Source organism: Parasteatoda tepidariorum, chromosome 9 (assembly GCF_043381705.1).
Source record: "Parasteatoda tepidariorum isolate YZ-2023 chromosome 9, CAS_Ptep_4.0, whole genome shotgun sequence".
In the NCBI taxonomy this organism is placed as follows: domain Eukaryota; kingdom Metazoa; phylum Arthropoda; class Arachnida; order Araneae; family Theridiidae; genus Parasteatoda; species Parasteatoda tepidariorum.
The window spans coordinates 69,748,031-69,773,887 of NC_092212.1; the positions used below are offsets into that span (position 1 = coordinate 69,748,031).

The window sequence follows — 25,857 nt, forward strand, 5'->3', positions numbered from 1 at the left end:
TATATATATATATATATATATATATATATATTATACATAAGCATATAGCACGATATATCAAATTATTTTTTCTCAGTTATATTGGCTAATATCGAAGAAACCTATGCTGAAACCGATACTTCCAAATTACTTTACTTTAATTTTTTTGTTACCATATGTCTCTGAGAATTTATTTGTCCATTTAAGAGTCTATGGTAAAGCCTTTTACTAGTCCTCTAATAGTCTATAAAGCAAATGAGCAGCTGGCGACTATTGACTTTTGAAGGCAGTTACTGATCCGAATCATAAGAGTCCGGATTCATAGATATCCCGTACTGTATATTCAGGATTGCACAAAACTACTTGAAGGTAAGAGGATATTTTCTACTTTAGACTTATGTATAGCATGCCTCTAAATTCCATTTAACCCTGATGGTATACCAAAGACAGTAATAACTTGTTCCGTTTGATTTATTCGAATGTGGTCTTATGACATTCGGATTGCCAAATACAGACCACCCGTTCCAGTGCTTTATATTTCAGGCTATATGAGATTTAGAGTTTTGTTTACCTTATTTATTATAATTGCCTAGATCGATAAAAAGGAGCACGAAATAAATACATCTTAAACTTGCATTTTCAAAGGTTTCCCGAGTATGGTTTAATATTGATTGCTTCTAAATGTGTTCTAGGCAGAGGATCAGTTTCTTTTCTATGATGATAAATCGCACCTGATGGAGTTGAAGCACATTCTGATACATTTCACACAATTTTGTACATACAAAAGCTAATTAATATCAGAACTTATTAAAACAATATCAGAACTTAGAAGATTCTTAGCAATGGTAAGTAATTCTTCTGGATTCTTAGCAAAATTTTCATCAAAATTTTGTTCTCAATGCTGAAAAAAAATAAGCGTCAGGAATTTATTAAGAATGCTAAGAAAGGGGATAATAGATTGGTAGATTGTAATAATTAATCTATATTTACATACGAAAAGTGTAAACATGACCTCGCCAATTCAGCCACTTTGGTATATTTGCCTTCAGATAAACAAATTTCATTAGCGGTTTATGTTTAAGACTGTTCACGACCAGCCTCCTTCTTTTCAGTGAAATTGTTCCAATCGAAACACCGAACTAAGAGAAAGTACAGTACCTATTGCAGAGTATTATCAGTCATCTTCTTTGGAATGCAAAACGTTAGAAATAGAAGATAATTTTCTATTTTTACAGATCATTGTCAACTGGTATACACTATTAGGAAAAAGCCTGATTCCTGTTATTTTAGGTAGCTAAATCTACTCGAATATATTTTTCACTATACTGCAGACATTAAACTCGCACCTGGTGTGGTAGCTGATACCCTTTCTCAAATAAATTTCATTTTCAGGTCTTCTGCAAATCTGGAGGATATCGTTGAAGCTCTACAAGAATACCAGGGACTACAGAATCGATTGACAGATTCATTTATTTTCATCGCTTCAGTTGAATAAAAGGCTGATTCAACAATACTTTTTCCGCTATTCATTGTGATGCGTAGAGCCAGCTGGTGCCACCGTATGTGCATTTCAATCATCAAAAGATTGCTTTTGACAGTTTAAGTAGTCTTTCGCCTCCCGGTATAAAGGACACAAGGGTATTGAAAAGGGAGAGACTCAGCTGGTCTTCATTACACGGGTGTTGAACATTGGACATGATCTTGAATCAGCTATCAAAAGTCAAAGATTCATAGACATCATAAGATTTTTCGCGTTGCCTGATCACAGATTCGTACACATTCATTAATATTGATCTGGTTACACCATTACTTTCTTACCCGCATCTATTGCTATACTCGAAGGCCTAAAGTCAAACCCACTTTGATATTTGCCAAAATTGTTGCAAAATGCTTCGTTGCTAATTGGGTAGCCTAGTTTGGCATGCTAGTTATGATTACAAGTGATCAAGACCGACAACTTATGTCTAAATTGCTTGCCATTTTATTTTTTATGCATGGAATAAAATAATCTGTACATCATTCAATGGCAAATGGTACAGTCGAACTCCTTTATAGAACTTTAAAGAAAAGTATTATGTGCCCTAACAAGCTTCGATGGGGCAAGTCTCTGCTTATCCCTTTTTAGGAAGGAGATTAGTATTTAAGGATAACCTAAGATGTTCCTCTTCTGAAGTGGTTAAGATTATTTGGTGAATTTTTCAGTCCTTCCAGAAAACACATAAAAAGTTTACTTTCATCTAATATCTGTGAGAGATATCACAGAAAAGCTTACACCTGCTCCTGCTGCTGATCATTCACTGCGAACCTCTTTTTTTGCATTCTTTTTTAAAGAATTCTACCCATGTTTTCATTCGAAAAGATTGGATTGTATCACCATTAACTCCACCATTCGAAGGACCTTTCCAGGTACTTTCACACAGAGATAAGCATTTCTCTTTTATATTTAGACATATCCCGTACAGCGACAATAGGCATAGAACGACTCTAGTCAGGCTTTTAGAAGTGTTCGTTCCTTTGAATAATTCTACATAATCTGAATCTCAACATCTTCTGTTTACTAGAAGTGGTAGACGTGGAAAAAATATAAGATTCCATCAGCCTATACCACCGGTTCCTAAAAAGAAAAATTTTGGTGCAATCAAGCATTTAGCTAGGTTCGAGTACCAAACCATTTTGGGGTGGAACTACCACAAAAGAATCTTCGCTGTGGTTTAACCGGAAAACTTCATAGCTAAATCCGGATTGTAACCTGAAATGAACTGAGATAAATTCAACTTGCTGAAACATGCATTGATATGTTTAAAAGCTTGATCTTCATTTTTTCCTCTTTCTTTCTTTTTTTTAACCTGTTATAATTCTATTGGCATCTAGGATCCAGCAAGATGCTGTTAAAAATGTGTTAATTTAAATTTTCTTATAAGTAAAGTAATATTTTAAATTTTGCATTTCTATTTTTTTATTGTTGACAATCGATCCATTTCATAATGCTGAAATAAAATACGCAATATTTCTCACCAAAAAATTGCCAAACATATGTTTTTGTTTGTTTATACCTTTTTCCTTTCATCACATCACAGCAACCAAATGATGGATTTTTTTTCACCTTAAGTTTTCTACAATCCGGTTTTAAATAATAAAATCATCATAATACTTTATACAATAAATACAAAATTTTATTCCGGGTCTATATAGCTCAATTAGTGCTTATGCAAATAAAATAAATAATGTATATTCTAAATTCTTACCCTAAGAGCATGCGTAGATAAGCAATTGGTGGTATCGTTTAGGCTAGATAAAGCTCCATCGGTGACGTCTTCAGGCGGACAAAGCTGATGTGAGGGCACTTGACGGCCATATTGGGCCAAATAAATATTGATCACTGTATTAGGCCAACATTCTATTTTTAATTCATTCCCATCACATGCATGCACTTGGAACGTCCTTAATGTACCTGATAGTAGAGCTGGAAAAAAAATTATTAATTACTTAAGTGAATTATTAATTTATAATGTAATTTAATTAATTAAAAATTTTAGTTTCTTAAACTTATTTGATTCGACTGCAATATTTTTAAGTGCTGATAAAACTAAAATTGGCAGAACTATTATAGAAAATGAGCAAACAGAATAAAGAAGATTGCTGAAATCACGTTTGTCTATTTTCATCAGAGAAAAGTTCATTCTTTTAAAAATTATTGTTTGCTTTATTTTTCATTTTTATTAAAAAAATATTATAATTATTTTTATTCAGCTATAAGAACTATAACTCTTAACGAAATCCGTCAATGACCTAATTATAAGATAATTATTACTATGCTTATTAACACATAATTTTTTTAGTTGCGAGATGTCATAACACAGTGTTACATACTTCTTATTTATTTTGAATCGACTCTATATGCATTATAGTTATAAGTTCGTCAAGAACAGTTCTTCTCCTTTTTTATTGTCATTTCGTATTTGTGATTAGTTTTTTATAAATTTATTAAACGGAAAAAATAACTATTAAAATGTCATACATTAATATAGAAATTTTTGTTGACATTCTAGTTATAGCGATTTTTATTGACATTCCAGTCGAAGCAATTTTTATTGACTGTGTTTCCCGCCAGATGTCTCCAGCTTTCGTAGCTGGAACGCTTACTCCAAACACGGAGACCTGGGTTTGAATCCCTTTAAAACCTAGTTGGCTTTTATACAACTACCGGCCCATAATATAACATAAACTGAGTTACAAAAATTTCACGATCGTCACGTGACAGATACTTCGTTAATATTTCCAATCTAACTTAAATTAAGAGTAAATATGGATATAGAATCAATCGTTATTACTTTAAACCTTCTTCTTGGCTATTATATTAGTAATTTGGTTAACATACACCTGCAAATTAATTGCTACAATGACTTTAATAAAAAATAACCATAGTAACAAAAGAATCAGAACTATCACATTAATAGAAGCTTTGCTGATTTTGTTTTCACACTTGAAGCAACGGAGGATTAAATAAGAAAATAGGGGTTAATCGATTTCACTAAAAAACCTCTCTCTTAGATAACGTATTAGTTAGTTGTATTAATTCGTACCGACTGCTGGCTCATTACAACAAATGCTTTAACCTTTTGCGGACGACCGGAACAAGAGTAATTTATATAAGCGAAATTTCTCTTTTAATATTTTCTAGTTATGAGTTAAATTTAATTAATTTCAAAAATTAGATTCCATTCTAACTGAGTTGTGTGTACGGGCCATATCGAAGACAAATCAAAAATGGTTTCTCAAAAAATTTATATTTAGATCTCATGTATCAAATATTGTGTATATATAAAGGTATAAATACTTAGGGTACATTTATTGTACCAATAATCTTTAAAATGTTGATATAAAGCATCAAGAATTTCAAAAAGATAATATTCGCTATCTGGAAAAATTTTCATCTGTTTTTTTTTAAACATAGAATAAAGGAATTTTCATCTAACATCAAATAATGTAAAATAACAGTAAAGGGTTAATCAATGTTAGTTTAAACCCAAATCTTGGATAAGATATTCATTAACAAGGATGGAAACTGTTTTGATATCGTTTATTGCCTTATTGATTGGTATGGAAATACCTAAAAAGTAGTTCCTAGACTTATTTCATAGCTTTTCTTAATCCAAAAAAAAAGTTTATTAATGCCTTGGAGGAAAGTAAATAACTATTTTCAAAAAATAAATTCTATCAGTCTAAAGAAGAAAAAAAATCAGCAAACTCCTATTTAAACAAAATTATTGTCTCTTCTTCACACTAAAGACTTTGATGTTCCTCGGTATTAAAATTCAAAGTGAGCGATCGGTTGGCGTTACTCTAAAACACCCTAAGTAAAATAAAGTCAATTATTTAAGAGAGTAGCACACGTTTACTCAAGACTTATCGAAGCATTGAGTCGTAGAAAAATTCCAATACTTTTCGCGTGAGCAAGCATTCTAATCCAATTTAAAACACCTCTGGAAGTCGAAATGCCTTTGAGACATGACGAGAAGTCCTGTAAAAAAGCATTCGAGAAGATCGTAATTCAATTCGACTTTCAGGTTCAAATTGCTTTTTACTCTTTCCAGGGAAGATGCTGGGAGGAGAATTTAAGATTTTCTCTAAGACGCTTTTTAAAAAATAAAATGGAGATTTATGACACGATGATGCATAACTTTCTGTCGATAAATATTTTCAGAACCCACCAAGTGTGATGCGATTCTTTATAGGAACTGAAAATTCTTATACTGAAGTGGTTATCGCTACTTTCAACACCAGTTCGTTAACAAAGGATTACTGGGTATTACTTTTAATTTTCAGCTTCTTTTAATGATATTGGTGGAAATTAAAGGAGAAATTTATCTTTGAATAACATACTTGAATTACTCAGAGTAATACTTTTTATTCTGATTAGAATTACACTGAGGATATAACTCAAGAGAAGTTTATTCAATTCTGAAGAAACTAGTTTGACTCGATGATGCTTAACTTTCTGTGGATAAATATTTTCAGAACCCACCAAGTGTGAAGCGATGCTTTATAGGAACTGAAAATTCTCATACTGAAGTGGTTATCGCTACTTTCAACACCAGTTCGTTAACAAAGGATTACTGGGTATTACTTTTAATTTTCAGCTACTTTTAATGATATTGGAGGAAATTGATGGTTAAATTTATCTTTGAATAGCATACTTGAATTACTCAGCGTAAAACTTTTTATTCCGATTAGAATTACACTGAGGATATAACTCAGAGAAGTTTATTCAATTCAAAAGAAACTAGTTTGACACGATGATGCATAACTTTCTGTCGATGAATATTTTCAGAACCCACCAAGTGTGAAGCGATGCTTTATAGGAACTGAAAATTCTGATACTGAAGTGGGTATCGCTACTTTCAAGACCAGTTCGATAACAAAGGATTACTGGGTATTACTTTTAATTTTCAGCTACTTTTAATGATATTGGTGGAAAATGAAGAAGAAATTTATCTTTGAATAGCATACTTGAATTATTCAATGTAAAATTTTCTATTCCGATTAGAATTACACTGAGGATATAACTTAGAGAAGTTTTATTCAATTCTTAAGAAACTAGTTTCATTGTTACCCTTTTATAACCGCAAAGCATTTTCCTTACTATTATGTTTTTGAACGTAAAACCATAATATATTTTACATTTTCTGTACCAAGCTCTTAAAACATAAGATATATCATTATATTAAACTTACATTAAAATTCATTATCATCATAATTATATTAAAACTTTATCTTCATTATTATCATCTTTATTATTATATAAACTTCATCTTCTTTATTGTTATATTAACTAATCTTTTACAGCATAATATATACTTATCATTATGCACAAATTAAATAAAAACTAGAATGCTTTCGCTTGGTCAATTTAAGAAAACCACTTATGAAGAAAGTTTTTGCTAAAAGATTTGAAACAAAGGGGATTTTTCAGTAGTTTCATAACATATTTGTTAAGAAGATTTCCGAGGATTGGTTTAACTTTTTAGGCTACTTTTAATGACAATGGTGGAATTTAAAAGACCAATATATATTTTAGAGAGAATACTTAAAGTACTTATTATAACCCATTTTTATTCCAATAAGAATTACATCACCCAAAATACCATCGCCTATAACATTCAAAGCTATAAGAACTTGGAGGAGAACTTAATCTTTAAAAAGGATATTTGAATTTCTCAAGTTAAAAATTTTTATTCTGATAAGAATTACACTGAGGAAATTCCTTTGGGAACTTTTATTCAATTCTAAAGAAACTAGTTTCAATGTTACCCTTTTATCACTGCAAAGCATTTTCTTTACTATTATGTTTTGAAACGTAAAACAATATTATATTTTATGTTTTTTCGTCAAGCTTTTACAACATAACATGTACTTCTCATTATGTACAAATTAAACAAAAACTAGAATGATTTTGGTTGGTCAATTTTAAAAAAGTCCTTGAGAAGAAAGTTTTTGCTAAAAGATCTGAAATCGAGGTGATTTTTCTGTAGTTTCATAAGATATTTGTTAACAAGATTTCTGAGGATTGGTTTAACTTTTTAGGCTACTTTTAATGACAATGGTGGAATTTAAAGGAATTTTATTAATTATATATATTTTAGAGAGATTACTTAAAGTACCTATTATGGCACATTTTTATTTTAATAAGAATTACGTCACCCAAAATACCATGACCTGTATCATTCAAAGCTATACGAACTTGGATTTATTAAGTTTCTTATTTTCAGCTTTTATCACTGCAAACCATCAACACAATCATAACTTTAAATGTAAAAGAGTTAAATATTTTGTCCTATAAGCACCTTGTTTTTCAAAAAAATCTTTTTATAACTCGAAAGAAACGAATTCATCAAAAACAAATAACTCTGAAACAAATTCTTCGGATACAAAAATGCTGAACTACAAATGTTGAAGCTAAAATTAGTGTATTTTAAAAGTTCCATCCTAACAACCTCTAACTAGATTGAAGGTTTTAGATACTATATATATATTAATGATACAGATAGTTTATATATATATATATATAGTTGTTACTTTATAAATCAAAATTTACGGTACGGGCAAATGAAATGAAATCTTTTGGATTTTGTTTATTACTTGAGGTTAAATCATTGATTAAGCGAGTGATCTTGAAAAGCATAGACTCCAAAATCTATGTATATAAACTTTTCTCAGAAAAAGAATAACAATATAAATGTCTATTGTATCTGAATTTTAAATCTAAATATAAAATTGCGAATATGAAGTCTAAATGTGAACCACTCTATTTTGAAAATATGTAAACTTTTACAAGGAATTTTCAATGTATACTATTCCTGGAAAGCAATAATAATTCTTTTTATAATTGCAAGGGAAGAATTTGCGTTTTGAGTGATTCCAAGAATTCTTAGACGGGTTTTCCATGAATTTTTCTAGGAAATATGATATAAATTTCTCGAGAAGGAACTCGCTCCACTTCACACTGTTATTGGCTTTTGATTCTTTTCTTCATGGAAAGAATTGTAGTTATGGATGTCTTTTGAAAACATAATTGATGGATGCAACGAAGGATGGATGAAACGAAATCTTAATTCTAAGAAAGACAGTTGCAATTTGATATTTCTGATATTATCAGGAATTTCTAACAATTACAGAACATGCCTTCAAAATTCTTAGAATCCACGTGATTTTGAAACTCATTGCTTTTAGCAGTCCTTTAATTTTAAAGCATATAAGTAATAGAAAATTCAGAAGTTGTTAAACATTAGGAGTTTTTCTAGTTACAAAAATAAATAATTTTAAATTATAAGCTCATGTTTGAAGAATTTGTAGGTAAGTCTTAAAATTTTATTTCTCTTTTATTTATTCTAGACCAAAATGCTGAGGATGAAATGCATCATTTACTTACTAGAATGACCAAAACTTTTCGTACCTATTAATGGACCTGAAAACTGTCGATTAAAATCTAATTCACGTGTTCATATTCCGAACAATTTAAAGAGAACTCTGTCTTTCAGAGAATGGAGAGCGATAATGAGCAGAAGTGGGATCTCTTTGGTGTAAAAAAAATTAATTGTATAGTTCCTGTCAAGATAGGCACTTGTATTGATAGAATAAAGATAAGTGATTGAGAAAAAAAAAGTGCTATTCATTTTTTATACACTTAAGTAACTATAGCGGTCATTTTGACCGCTATAGTTAATTTGACCATAGCGGTCACTTCAAATTCTATGGTCATTCTAGGTAGAACTTCATTTTATCCGCTAGTTATAAAATGTAATAAAAAATATTAATGTTTTTGAAGAAAACAAAACGTTAGAAGATGTCACATAAATCGCAAGTTAGTTAGTCTAGTTATTTTAGAAATCAGTATTAATTTGCGGTGAAAAGAATATTAAATTTACTATATATGAACATAAAAATAATTTTAAACCAACATGAATAATTTTAAACCAATGTTACTATGCGTTATTCATAGAGTGATATTCAACGAAACGAGTGATATTCAACGAGAGCGATATTCAACGAACGATTTACCAAAACAAGAATCTGTGATGAAATGCAACTTTCACAATTTTAAAAGACGTTGATTTTGACGGAGCAAGGCTAATTCCGTAAACTGGCAAAAGTCGATAGAGGTTTTTACTAATGTGAAAATATTTAAATAATTATTTCTGCACTGAAAGAAAAATTATGGTCCAAATTTCCAGCATATGGTTAAATTTATCATGTTTCTGAACACTAAAAAGCGCGTTAATTTTTACCGGTGCTCTGTGACAATGATATTAACAGTAATGTTATGACATTAGCAGCAATGATATTAACAGTAATGTAATGATATTAACAGTAATGTAATGATATTAACAGTAATATAATGATATTAACAGTAATGTAATGATATTAACAGTAATGCAATGATATTAATAGCACTGATATTAACAGTAAAATTTAACAATAAAATTGGGTTCCATAACATGTGATAAAATAAATTTTCCTTCATTAAGAATCAGAATTAGTGTATTTCTGACTGACCATTTCTTACCTCACTCAGTAATTCAATTTATGAGCTTGCTGAATTATAAAGTATTGGAAATATATTTAAACGTCAACAATGATTTCGTTAACTTGATATGATTTCGGATTATTATCAATACACTAGGAGGCTAAGCAGCCACTCATCAACCCGGATGATTGGTTCGCAATCTTGCTGCTTAGCATAAAACAGTTCAATGTAATTACTGACACAAATTTATGTATTTTAAAGAATACCATTTGCTTACTCCTGTGCCCCCACTTTTCACGTATAATATTTATTTATTTGAATTAAATGTTTATTTTGAATTGAATATAATAGGTAAATACTAGTGGGTTGCTACACAATCTTACATGGTTTGCTTCGCAAACCAAGCTCGCTTCGCTCGCTACTAACTTAGGTACATTGCAAATGCACAAAATTTTAAAAATTCAAAACAATCATTCAAATCCATAGAACTTTTTTTTAAAAAAAATACATCTTTTTAGTAAATACTAAGTCATTAAAATAAATTTTAATTCAAATAAATGACATGCAATTCGTTAAACCTATTATAAATGTGCTATAGTACAAAATCTTAAGATAAAATTTCTAAGACTGATATCTCTTTAAAAAGGTTAAAATTTTGGCTATAATTAAGTCTATTAAAAATTGAAATAAGTGAATTGCAATGAAAAAACCTGCATAAAACAAAACATTAAGTTTTTTAAAAATAATAACCATGAATGCCTTTCGGTTATACTTCAAAAGCGTAACTGCACGACTGAGACTCATTTTTCAATTGATAACTAATAACAATAATAAAACAAATAAATTCGTGATATAAATCAAAAATCGTCAATTAAATTCGTAATACGTATATAAATTCGTGAAAAAAGGCGCTTTCGACAAAATACTAAAATCGAGATCTATCGACAAAGACTACTTACTTCTGTCTAGCTTAATAGTATGAGATTGCCGCTGCTGAATTGAACAACCCGACAGGGTGATTCAGTTTCCGTTTTTAAAAGCGCTATATGTTGAGCCACCTCAACTAGATTTGGCATGTGACATTTTCAGCTGCAATCATTGGTCAATTTTCTAGCGTTGCCATTCGGGGAGTTGTAAAGAGGCTTTTTTTGTCACCGTGTAAGAGAAATATATATATAGATTATGAAATATATCGTATGATTCTATTTAGGTCTATTAGTGAGCATAAATAACTTTGCTTAGTAACAATTTTTTTTTAAATTAACATTTAAAATTAAAGGTATAATCTTATAATAAATTTGATGAGTTCACAACTTTTGCTTGCTAACAGGCAGATATTATATATTAAATATAATTTATGCAATCATTACATTGTTTATAAGACTGATCGTTAGGTTCTAACTCATTAAACGAATATATTTAACGATAATTTATATTAGCATATTAATGTAATTTAAACCAAAAAATAATAATTGTAAAACGGTTATTAAGTTTAGACACCGATTTAATAACGTAATATAGTAGAAATACGTTTTAATAAAGAAACAACTCCTTCAGTTTTAAGCTTTAATTCAGAAAACAGTCAAAATCAAAAAAAAAAAAAAATATAGCAGAGTAAAAAAGAACATTATGGGTACATTCAAACTTAAGAAATAAAAATATTTTGCAGTAAAAAAATATCTTGGTTGCATTTATGCTGACGGCAAACAAAGAAATGTGGAATTTGATGTGAGAAAACTTGGTCCAACCACCTGATTTTCTGGTCAATAAAAATCTTACCCACAACAATGGAACCATCACAATCCAACAATGAAACTGTGGCACCATCATTAGATTTTCATGTGTAGTTTGAAATGAGCAACATTTGAAAAAAAAATTGCATAGCACAGCATTAAAGGGAGTAACTTTACAAATGTTGAATACCGATGCCTTAAAATATAATTTGTCTCTTATTTCCAATAGCTTATGGCCATAAACAAATGGCCGTAATAAATTTTTTTCCCCTCACATGAAAAAAAAAACTCAATTAAAACTCATTATAAAAATAAAATATCACGGTAAAGTTTTATATTTCGAAAACTATTCAAAAACAAAATAATTATGGCAAGAAAATGGTATGGAAAAGAGTGATGACATCGAGTAGGCTTCGGAAATAGGCCATAAACCATTTTCCCCTTAAACCCATGTAAAAGAAGTGGCCCTTGGAGGGCTATACTCCACTAAGAGAAGCACATAAGTCATTATTTACTTTTTAAAACAGTGCAGGTCTCATTTTCGTTAGACATCATAACTAGACAGGAAACCATTTTACAGAGTTTGCAATTTTTTACTGTAGAAAAGAGAAAAAAAGAATATTCCTGACTGATTATTTTTAACCTCACCCAATTGTCAAATTAATAAACTTAATTAAAACGTAATATAAATATAGTTCAATGTCGACAATGTCTGGTTTATATTTTTGAATTATTATCAATATAAATTAGTACATTGCAAAAAAGAAACTGCATCGCGCAGCAATAAAGGGAGTAGTTTTAAAAACGTGTAATATCGATTTCTTAAAATATAGCTTCTCGTTTATTTCCAATAAATAAAAGTCAGAAGTAAATGTCCGTAATAAACTATTTTTCAATATTTTTTACAAGTAACTCATTTAAAACATCATTATTAACATCATAAGCAACTCGTTGAGAGCGTGACTCCATTAAGCGATGTATGGCTATTATTTAATTTCTTATTAACAGTATAGGATTTATTTAACATTATAGGATTAATTTTCAATGAAAGGAAATGGACCGGACACTAGACAGCACACCTATAATTTATTTATAGAAATTGTTTTACTAGGGATACGCCAGTATTAATCCTCAGTAAACACTGAGGATTAAAACTAGTGACTCTCTAATCTCATCCAGTAGTCAAATTAATAAGTTTACGAAATTATAAAAATCTTTTCTTAAATATTAACAATTTCTGATATGATTTTGAATTTTTATCAATTTAATTTATCACAATTTGAAGAAAAACTGCGCATTACCGCATTAAATGGAGTAACCTTATTACGGTCGAATACAAACTACTTAAAATGAAATTTATAGACTATTTCCAATAATTTAAAGTCAAAAATAAATGGCCGTAATAAACTATTTTCCAATTTCTCTTATAAGCAACTCATTTAAAAATCAATACAAAAATGAAATATCATGGCAAAGTCTTATATTCCGAAAACTATTCAAAAACAAAATAAATATGACGGGGAAATGGTAAAGAAAAAATTGGCGACATCAATTCTGCTTCGGGAATATAGGCAAGAAACCATTTTCCACGCCACACTATGTAAGAGAAATGGCTCGGAGAGGACTTGGCTCCATTGAGAGAAGCACATGAGCCATTATTTACTTTTTTAAAACAGTACAGGGCTCATTTTCGATGAAAGGAAATGAGCCGGTCACTAGACAGCACACTAACCATTTATGGAAATCATTTTACCGTTTTAAACCTTTTATGCTTGTACGAAGTGTTTCAATAAGATTGATTTTTCTTCAAAATATTGTATGAATCATAAAAAAAGATTTTGGTTTTTAGAGAGATGTTTTTCCCCTTTTTTTTATTCAATCTATAAACTCTGGTTTCTTACCTATATAAGATTTCAGCAGCACTTCAAGAAATTTAGAATGTAAAATAAAATGTACTAAAGACGAAGAATAAAATAAATATGGAATATTAAAACGAACTGAAAGGAAAAGAGAATTTACACTTCGTTTTAGTTTTTGGGACATTTTTTGTTTTGTTTATTTGTGTTGATAAAATGTTTACGATCTTAAAATTGAAAGATGGAATAATAAGAAGGTTTCGGATTCATGTTTTTATGGAGTTTTAGTTCGTGATGTTTGGTTTATTCTGATTTGGACACATATCAAATTTATTTTAGCATAAAGTTTCTTTAAAAGGATTTTTTAAACTAAGTTTCTACAAAACTCATTTTACAAACATCCAAGTTTCAAAAATATTTTACAATTTAGGTCAGGCTGTAAATATTTAGTTAGATATTTTTTCCTTGTTCTTCTACGAAGTGTAAGGATTAATTAATTGTGTCGTTATTTTTTGTAGTTCAAAATTTAATGCTGCATAAAAATCAATTTTTAATTAAAAAGATAAAAGGCAATACAAATAAAAATTTATTTGCCAGGTTTTTTCTTTAGTTTGTAAAAATAAGTAAATAAATAGATAGAAAGATTTTGTTGTTTTACTATTGACTCGATATTATTATTTTTCAAAATTTAAACAAATAAATGCGCGAATATTGAAAGGCATAAAATAAACGATTTTATTTCTCTTTCAGAGAAAGATAAATTGGATATATGTTCGTCAAATATAAAATTCGAAAGTATATTACTTTTATTGTTTAAGTTTTCAAATTTTCATTTGTTTACATTTTATACTTCACTTTCTTGTTTGCATTCTTACTGCTTAGATTGCTTATATTTTCAATATTTGATACAAATATTGAATGTGAACAAATATTGTTTGTCAAATCCGCAAAATAAAGGATAATTGAAAAAATGCTTCAGTTTTAGGAATTTTATTTCTGGCAAAAATCAATAACGTTTCACACAATAAACAATAAACTGAAATAATAGTAGCTTTAATCATTAGCGGAACTAAAAAGTTAGAATGAAAAAGAGCCTTGGGAATTTCGGTTATAATTTGCAGGTCAGGAATGAAGCAATAAGCACTGTCTTTAAATTTTCCGAGGTTTAAAGTGGTTGTTAAAAAACCCCGTAATTAAAGATATAAAAACTATTATTTCAGAGATTTATGTTGTTTTAAGGAATACTTGAGGCAGTTTTTTTCCAAAAAAAAAAAAAAAAAAAAAAAAAAACCAAACCGCTGNAAAAAAAAAACTTAGGGAAGTTTCAATACTTTGCTTGATTGTTGTTAATTATTCACTTGCCAGTATTGGCCATCCTGCTCATCTTGCATAAGGCAAAGGGGTGCGTTTCTTGTTTTTCAGTAGCGCAATTAATGACCAGGAATATGATTTTGTTGACGCACACGTCACAGCCTATTTTACTCCAAAAACCCATTCATACTCCAATCATCCATTCCATTCACATATCGGTATTTTTACCTGAACCAGATAACGATCAATCTCCAATTCAGTACCCCCAGAGGTATTTAATATTATTATATAACCGTCGTTGCACAGCCTACCCAATTTTGGATTTACGACTACTAATGTTCAACTCCGTAGACTTGAAATTTTGAACCAATCCAGGAAACAAGGAAACTCTTGGATAAGTACCCCCAGAAGTTTATTTGTTATGGGAACATGGAGGACTTTGTGACTCAGCAGATTTAACTTTCATCAGTCACCATTTACAACACGGGGATTCTTTAGCCAGCCGGGATTGAACCCAAGACTTCTTCGACATCCCAGTGCCCTACCAACCAGGCTATTCCACTCCCCACCCCCAGAAGTATTGATTTATTATGGGGACTTAGAGGATTTTCTGACTCCGGCAGATTTAACGTGAATTAGTCACCATTTAATACACGGGGATTCTTCAGCTGGCGGAATTCTAACTCACAATCTCACGAACGCAAGCTCAACGCCCTACCAGCTTTGCTTTTTTAAAAATGGTTAAAGGAAACTCCTTACATAGTTCTACACGCTGATTGAACTGTGAAGGGGTCAGGGGATTATTCTTGCATCAGTAGGATTCTGGGTTCAAATGCTGGACAAGGCATGGATGTTCTTTCGTTCTCTGTACTATCTGTCCTTACTGTGGGAGAAATGTTGGCCCACCTAACATGGTGCACCTGAAAGAGTGGCCAACAGATCTGCCTTAATACTCCTGCGTTGACAAACTGGCTACCCAGGTGGGCATTGTAAAAAATAATGCCGACCGGTATGTGTAGGGGTCAGGAAACTGGCCTTGCATCAGAGAGGTTCTAGGTTTGAATCCAGGGCAATGCATGGATGTTCTTTCATTCTGTGTACTATCTGTCCTTACTGAGAGAGCAACTTTGGCCCACCTAATATGGTGCTCCTGAAAGAAAGGCCAGCAAATCTGTCCCATAAATACCAAAATTGACGAAATATTAACACAAGTGTGCATTGGAAATTAAAAAAAGTTATACACAGATTAAGAGATACACAGCATTAATATATACAGAAGTCAAAATTACTCTATATCCAATTAATTTCAATCAGGTATATTAAAATGGGTTGCAACAATGCTTTTTGCCAAATGTTTCCTTGTTCATAGAATTATTAATCAATTTAGTTAATCATTTATTAACTACACATTTTTAAAAGTAGGCCGCCTTTTTGAGTGTGCTAAAGAGGTGTATTTAACTCTTATTGAAGGTTTACGTGATTTAATTTAAGTAATATATTCAGAAATTGACTTTAATTAGCAATTTGCATTTATTCAAATATGTCACTAACTGGTGGAGAATGTTACATTCATTCATCCAAGCTCTAATTTTCCGTACTAAAATCCTAACCACCATAAGGCAGCGTGAAAGTAATAATTTTTCGGCATATATTCATGACTGTTTGTCAACTTTAAAACACATAAGTCTTTAAGACACCAAATTGCTCAGCATGATGAAGTTTATTCATTCTAAATCCCCTTTTTAATGATTTATTCATATTTGAAAGAATCCATCCATATCTGTCTAGTCTGCTGAAAGGTTTTTCACTGGGAGCATAAAACTTCCAGTTTTCTATATTTCTTTACTTTTGAAATATTCCGTATCGGAATGATTGATCTGCTTTCATCTGAAGCAAAGACAGACAATTTATCAAAGTTTATATTTTGTACATATATTTTCCAACAGGCGTTAAAGGACCTGGTTTTATCGAGAAAATACACAGCAATGATTTACCTTTATGTTCAATACTTTTTCTCTCTTGTCGAAAATGTCGAATTCAACGGAAAACTCCTGACTTCTTTCTTTTTGTAATCTTTGGTTTTGACGTGGTTCGACTGGTGAAATTAAAAGACGACGGATTTTCTTTTTTTTTTTTCATCAGCAGTTTATTTTTCAGATTTTCTTTCTTTTTTATGACACAGCGTCATTAGATATTTTTTACTTGACTGCTGAAAGTATTTTTTTTTTGGACAGTTTCAGAAGAAAAAAATTATCACAATACAAAAATACTGTTTTTGATATTTTTGTGGAACATATCTAAATTAACGTTTCTACAAAAAAAATTACTACTAAACTTGATTAACTCTACTGAAATTTTGAAGCATTTTTGAGGATTGAGATGAGTACACTGTTTAAGAAAATATTTTAGTAATAAGTTGGGTCAGTAAATATAGAAAAAGATATTTTGAAATGTTTTAATTAGCTACCATGTTACTCAATAATTTAATTTCTCTAATCTTTTTATGTATTTTATTAAGCAAAAAATACATTAAATTACATAAAAAATACAAAAAATTAATAATGCTTGTAAGACATTTTTTAAACAATGACAGAAATATATCAACAAGTGCTTTTTTCCTAAAACTATTGAATTATATGCTTTATTTGGCAAACTTAATTTCTTTATTTTAATTATCAGCTTATGGGTATTTTTTTAGATAGCAATGGTAAAAACTTAAAATTTGAAAGAATTTGATTGCATTAAAAGACAACAAATGCGTAAAACTGCAATTTTTAGGCAGTTTATTAATATTCAGTTTGCCAATCTAAGATTTAAGACATCTAATGCTATGCCTTATGTCTAAGTTTAACTCATAATAACATTATGAAACAAGTACATAATCAAGTTAATCTAAATTGTAACAAAAATTGAATTCGATCAAAAAGCAAATCATTGCTTTCCGTGACTCCTCTAAAAAAGTTTTAATCTTCTTTATTTTGAAATATATATTTTTTTAGTTTTAATGCCATTATTTTCATTATTTTTATGATTCACGAAAATATTTTACAGATTGCTCACCAAGATATGCCATCCATAACAATAGATAGCATTTCCCGCTTTAATGTATACGCCGATGTGTGTTTACGCATTAGGACATGACAGTGGTCCATTTGATGGCAGTTAACTCGTGCAGTTGATGACACGAAGCATAATCATTATAGTATGAAATATGGCAGCACGCATCTGTAGATCGAGGCGCGTGCTTCTGGCCACCCCTTCAGTGGCAACATTCTGAATCTAGAATGTAGTAAACTGATTCAATTACTGTTAGAACTGAGATGATGGCATTTCCCGTCAGGGGGCGGGACATTCGACAGTGCATCTGTGGGAGTTTGATGTTGATATACAATGAATATGAGGTTCTAAACGTTTTAGGGTGTGGGTGGGTCAAAGAAATAAAACTGCACTGCGTGTATTATGACAGGTGAATAGAAATACATGATATGATTACGAAAATAAATATTTAATACTGAAACGTAGTTCTGAGATAGTTGTTTAGTTTTAAGGCTATCCACCCTCCAAGGGATGTTTCCTATTTTCCGTAATACAGTAATTTTAAACTTAAAGTTTTATATACAATATGGTGTAAGTGGCATAAATATAAAATAAGATTATTAAATACATTTTATGAATTCGATGAACATGATTGTATCACTGAAACTGTAAAGAGTGCGAGTAAAAAGAAGGTAGTTTTATATGATATATAAACGATTTATTACTATTATTGTTATTATAATTACACTCATGTATTAGGGTTGAAATTAGCTACAAAATTTAAGCTTTTGCAATACCCAAAGACTTCTACAATTAATTCAAATATTTCTTTTACAACGAATGTNTATCACTGAAACTGTAAAGAGTGCGAGTAAAAAGTAGGTAGTTTTATATGATATATAAGTGATTTATTATTATTATTGTTATTATAATTACACTCATGTATTAGGGTTGAAATTAGCTACGAAATTTAAGCTTTTGCAATACCCAAAGACTTCTACAATTAATTCAAATATTTCTTTTACAACGAATGTATCATGTATCTTTAAACATAAAATTTAATAGCGTAGATTATATATATATAATAGGTATATTAATAATAGGAATTAATGAATATATGTTTTTCAAGTTGATAATGAAGAGAAATTTCTAAGGAAAGTTTAATTTTACCGAGCTAAAAATTTAGGATGCACCACCTTCGGAAGTTCTTGAGAAAACCTTCAATAGTGATAAAAATTTATTAATAAGTGATTGATTCAATGATCTTTTGTTTCAAGAGTGACAATGTTGCAATTATTTTCTTTTTTCTTGACCAGTTGAAATTTTGTTTTTTATTTTAAAATTTAACTTTTTTCAATTATAAATCTGTTTCATACATTCATAAATGACATGTATGAAACATTTAAAATATATTTAAAATCCTGATTTTTACTCACTCATTTGGTAACACTTTTTCTGCGTTGCACATTGCAGAGGAACTATGTAGATGAAAGCCTTGCACAGAAGCTTCTTTCCTAACTCATATGTAATTAATTTTGTCGATCAAACCTAAAGTAATACTGTGAATACTTTATCTATAATAAGTTATGTTTAGAATACATCTTAAATGTCCGGAAAATGCGGTAAAAAGCGCTTGATTTTTTCCATCTGATGGCATTACAGAGGTAAGCAAGGCCGGAAGACCACAATATATACTTTTACTTAAATGATTCTAAGTCTCAAAAATATTGAAAAATAATTTAGGCTAATGAAAATAAAACTTTATCTTTATTAGTAATATGCATATATAAAGCGATTCAGAGACATTAATTAATGCAAAATATTTTTAAAAAATATTTATAAAATCTAAACCTGATGCTTAACCTAGAGACCTCAAAAACAGTCAAATAATGCCTTTTTGAAATTTTTCCTCTCTTCCAATAGTATTGATTCCTTTCATTATAATTGATTCCTTTCATCATAATGGTGTAAAATTACAACCAATAAAATTATACATATGTGTGAGGTTTTTTTCCGACTTTTTATGTATATTTACTTTTTGTAGAGTAGAAATACTGTTAACAATAAAATTTTAATTTTGATTTTAAAATAAAGGAGCTATTTCCAAACGCAGATAATGCAAAAAAAGAAGAGTTAAAAATCCCAAGAATCTAACTTTAACAGACAAATATTAGTGCTTAAATTAGCAACGATATTCGTAATTTGACTTTTATGCAGACAAAAATACAAAACAATCAAAAAACAGTGCTATTTTATGATAATTGTTTAGCTGTACTATTTAGAAATATTTTTTTATATTATGCTGTAAAAAATATTGTAAACAGTGTGGTAAGATATAATAGTACATTTCCGTTAACCGTCGCAACAAAATTCAACTATTTTTTATTTACCTATTTTCATGTCGGACAATTTTTAAATAAAAAAAGTAAAATAAGATAATTGAACTTATTTTCGTCCTGCTAGCAAAAAAATAAACAAAATAATATTTGCGACCTTAAATAGTGTGTTCTTTGCTTATTTTCTAAGAGAATAAACTTAAATGCACGTGCAAAGTTGAATAGTTAGAAAAAAGTTCGACAAAGAGTGTGTTTGAACGCTAGTAGTAGTTTGCAAAAGAAATAAAATTTCAAAAGCTGCAGACTTTGATAAATAAAAACAACAAATAATGTAATAAAAATCTTCCCACCTCGCGTGCAACACTCAATCCGGGATAAAACCTTGCGTGTTTAGATGAAAATATTATGATCAAATATTGAAACAATGACTCATTCTGTCTATATTTGCTTACACGAATATAAACACGAATATTTATATTGAAGTACATTTAAAAGTTTAAGAAAAGCTAAACAACTGTTTTCAAATATATTTCTGGTTAAAAATAAAGTTAACAAAGCAATACAAAAATTTTGTGTTTCACTCATCGTTTTTTTTTTGTCCATTTCCTCTAAAGTTATAGAAAATAATATATTTTTCTATACACTTTAATAAAAATAAAGTGATTATACCTACACCTGAGGAAATTATAGTAGCAGTACATATGAATTTTAAAACAAGCAAAATATTACTAAAAATTTAAGCCAAAACTTTTAGTGAGTTATCTTTCAGATAAAAACAAATATGTCTGATGCGTAATAGGTACAAGTCAAATATACTTTTTTTATGTATATAAAATAATCATAATTTCAAAACAGTATATCTTTTGTCTAGCATTTGGTCTTATTTAATTCAGCGCGTATTAAAAATGATCGGAATTATTTATTTGTCTAGATCTCTACGACCATATTCCTCCCTTTGACCAATTCCCAATTGAGAGGTCGTGAAACTTTTTACAACTTACTAAGGGAAAGGTACTAAGCAATTTACCTTTAAGTCGAACTTGTTTTTAAACGCAGGCAAAAACTCAGTTTTCTTTCGGCACTAATATTTGTTTTCACGTATATCTTTAAAATAATAATGAGGAAGAAGAGTAACTCGTTATCATTATCAAAATCATATCATTATCATTATCCTAATCAAAAGATGAAGAGATATCTCTTATCTGATATAAAAGTTTACGATTGCATAGTTTTAACAAAAACTTTTTAACAAAGGAAAAAAGAAAATATTCATGATTTCAAACGCACTAACTTTATACACCACTAAATCATTCTTATCTTTTAAATCATGAGTTTTTAAATAGTAATAAACGCCTTTGAGAAATCAATAAAATTTAAAATAAAAACCGTGCACTTAAAATAACATTTCATTAATTAGTTTTAAGGCACAATTTCAGAAGTACACTATGCTATCAGTTCATTTTTAATGTCTTAAAAACATTAAAAGATAAACCAAGTGATATTTAAATACTTTAAATTATAAAATTCTTTTCTCAAATCCACAATGTCTGCAGTTTTTCAAATAAAAAAATAAACATATTCCATAACTTTATTTGAAATCTTTTCAAAATGATGCTCTTTTTCTACAATGGCAAACTTACAATTTTCTAATCTTCTTAAAGAGATAAATATTATTAAGTACATTTCAAGCTCGCTTTACCAGTTGTTATCAACAGTGATTATAACAACCCTAAAGCAAAAGCAAAGCGTGATGCCGCTCCAAACTTTAGCTTATGGTTATAATCCCTCGTTGGAAATTTTAATCTCTGAAACGCAGTAAACACCTCCAAGCGGATGCCTTTTAACAAAATTACAAAATACAACAGACGATATATTCACTTATGTGTGTTACATTCATCTCTAAAATTTGATTAACACGCAATTGCAGGCATAATGTAACCAAGAGGCAGCCATTTATTCCAGGCCAATGGAAAGCACTTAGCTGGTACTGTGCTTAACCGCACGCTTTATTTCGAGAAACTTGGCGATGTGGGAAGATGCCAAAACTGGCCATCTTTTCCGCTTATAAGGAGGTAAGAGGATTGTTAGCGTTTAATGGTGTTATCAGCTATCTGTCTTTTGGCATGTGGAATTCAAAAGGTATTTTAAGGCGTGTTTGAAGTTCATAGGGTGGAATTAATGAAATATTCACTCTGAAGGCAATCATGCATAAATTCTTATCTATGGTTGATATAGTCTTTACAACTTCTCTTATATTATGTTAAATTATTGTAAATATATTTCAAAGCATCAATAGTCAATAGACCTCAAAAAGATCATCTTGGTTAATTTTAAATATATGTATATACTATATATATATATATTTAAATAATTAGGGAACCTAGATTTCTCGTAGGTGGTATCTTTGGTATTATTTAAGAGTATATCTAAATAATTTTTTTTGAAATGCATGTAGTTGAAGTATATAAATCTGAATCAATCTGAACTATTTTGATTGATGTCTGGTTTTATCCATAAATATGCTACACCTTTAAAGCCATATTTTGCTCAACATAAAATGTCTGAAATATATTGAAACATGAAAATAGTTTACTTATACTGCTCTTAACAGTATTAAATTCATTTATGGTGACAANTAGCGTGAAAATATCTTTTGTGATGTAACTCTTTCAAAAGTACATAAAAATGGTTGCCATCAGGTGTGTACATGTAGATTTATTAAATACACCTTGTGCGCCACCTAGGAATCAAATCTAGAACCCGACACTCGAAATTTTTGCTCTGTTACAATCTTATCCTGTTACAATTGACCCCACTCTCCCCTATATATATTATTCATTGTATCAGGCATAGTATCAGCATATTATAATAATTAGACCAAATTATTAAACGCCCTGTAGTTTTTTAAAAATTAAATGCTTTGCACGAGTTTATATGCAGTACTTTTAGATTTAAACATACATGTAATGGGTTTTTTTATACAGAAGATTTTTTATAGACGTTCTATTAGTATTTATTTTTAACGTATTACATTACAATGTTACCAATTGATACTCGAACGTAAGCAAGTGCAAATCGGTTTCAGACGCGTAAAAACAATAAAGCTGTGTAGTATCACCCAATAATTAAGATCTTACAAAGAATCTTACAGTGCGTCCAATAATTTGGCCAGGTACTGTATTGATTATTTATTGATAATACATTGATTATTTATTTAATGTGATGGTATCTTAAACTATTGATTTTTTAATTCCGCATCCGGCTTGCACCGATAGCAGTGCTGACATTAAATGTCCTCAGTGGTAGATGGATCATGGGTTAGAGTCCCCTTGCCGTCAGGCTTATCGTGGGAGGTTCTCGTGGCCTTCCTCTCCATGTAACGCAAATGCGGGCTAGCTCCATCAAGAAGTCCTACACGAAAGTAAATTTCTCCCAATGCTCGACCGTCAGGCTTATCGTGGGAGGTTCTCGTGGCCTTCCTCTCCATGTAACGCAAATGCGGGCTAGCTCCATCAAGAAGTCCTACACGAAAGTAAATTTCTCCCAATGCTCGACCGTCAGGCTTATCGTGGGAGGTTCTCGTGGCCTTCCTCTCCATGTAACGCAAATGCGGGCTAGCTCCATCAAGAAGTCCTACACGAAAGTAAATTTCTCCCAATGCTCGACCGTCAGGCTTATCGTGGGAGGTTCTCGTGGCCTTCCTCTAAATGTAACGCAAATGCGGGCTAGCTCCATCAAGAAGTCCTACACGAAAGTAAATTTCTCCCAATACTCGACCCAGAAGTCCCCTTGTCTTCTGGATTGGGTTCAAGATTAGAAGGCTACGTAGTTAAACATTAGCAGTCGTAAACCCATAAAATTGGGTCGGCTGTTCAACGATGGTTATAAAATAAAATAAAACTATTGTTTTTATTCATGAAATATCTTCAGTGGTAGACGAATCTCGGGTTAGAGTCCCCTTGCCGTTAGGCTAAACTTGGGAGGTTCTTGTGATCTTCCTCTCCATGTTACGCAAATGCTGGTTACGAAGGCAAATTTCTCTCAATACTCGATCCAGGAGTTCCCTTGTCTTCTGGATTGGGTTCAAAATTACAAGGTTACAGAGTTGAACATAATGTAGTCGTAAACCCATAAAATTGGAGCGGTTGTTCAAAGACGGCTATAAAAATAAATAAATAAAAAAATATTGTTTTGAAAATAATGTCGCAATAGGCAAGTGATATTTTTTTAAGCTGATATTTATTTGAAAAAAGATGAATTGTATGGTAATTAAATAATTAAACTATGCATCAAAAGCCATAATTGTAAAAAAAAAGTTACCATGTAACTGTCATAAAACCTATGTCTTAAAACCGATATAAATCTATTAAGGAAAATTTTATATTTAAGGTTTCTAAGGCTTCCTTGAGTACGGAAGGAACTCTAAACATTATTAAAAAAGGAACCAGAATCACACATTCCGAGTGTGAGATCAAAACTTTTTCAAAGAGATTTACTTTACATCGTAAATTTTTAACGCTTAGTCTACATAGTCTACATAGCTAACAATAGAGAAATACGAGGGTCCTTCTTTTTTAAACATATGATTAACATATAAAAAGGGTAATTTCCAAAATCAATTAAAGAATGCATTAAAAAAAATCTAGTTTAAAATTCACTTCAACAAGGAATGCGATGAAGCATTGTTTTTTATGGAGTTAGATGTTTCACTAAAGTTCAGGTCTCCAGTATATTAACACTAGAAAGACGGTTGGGACCACGGGCCCCTCTCGATTTTTGTTGCTCTATAAGTCTAAAAATAACTTACTGAAAGTGTTGAGTATTTCAGACTTTCCATAATATTATCCAATTTAAGTGCTTATTTCATCATTCATGCGCTTACCTTATAGAAACGTATATGGAGAGCCTTATACCTAGAATGATAAGAGGGGCCGGAGAGACCCCTTAAATAATTTGAGATGTACTTTATAACCCGAGCTGACATTCGGTATATATATATATATATGTAATAAAAAAATTAAATACTTTTGTATTAATTAAACCATTAAATATCATAAAATATCTTTCATAAAATATCTTTGGTAAAGGATAAGGGTAGAAATTCTATTTTGGGACTTCAAGGCTGAAAACATGCCAATGAATAATAATTAGATTTATACTTCAAAAGAGAAGTTATTTTAAGACCTTTCACTTCCATATAAGGAAAGATTAAACGAGTTGCTATGAGCAATAAATAAATTGATGAGGCGTAAGAATACAGAAAAAGGCAATAGTGACTGGCCTCTTCACAACTTGTTATCATCCTATAAAACGCAGGACCGAATGTTTTTGCGTGGCTTTTTGTTGTTTATCATGCTTAAATAAAATCCGTCAGCTTAGATGGGACATTGGTCTCCCCCCATCTCCAACTTGGAGGGGGCTAGATGTATGCTTTCACCATCGCTACTAAAATAAAAAGATTATGCACAACATGGACTCGTTAATCATTCTGCTTTGACTACTAATTAACTAAAAAATAACGGTGTGGATCCACCGTTATTACAAGCCAGGCAGGATGTTGGCTTCGAGGAAGAAACTCAGCA

The 25,857-nt window shown here is 30.3% G+C and overlaps 1 protein-coding gene across 2 annotated transcripts in view; it reads right to left on the reverse strand.

Annotated features, from left to right (window-relative positions):
- The window catches only part of LOC107455518 (protein eva-1 homolog C), a 253,195-nt gene that overhangs the window by 58,198 nt on the left and 169,140 nt on the right, over positions 1-25,857 (reverse strand). For both annotated transcript variants that reach the window (XM_043050993.2, XM_043050992.2), the window contains exon 2: positions 3,225-3,442. In XM_043050993.2, coding sequence (XP_042906927.1) covers positions 3,225-3,442 — 218 coding nt within the window. The remainder of the gene's footprint in view (positions 1-3,224; positions 3,443-25,857) is intronic.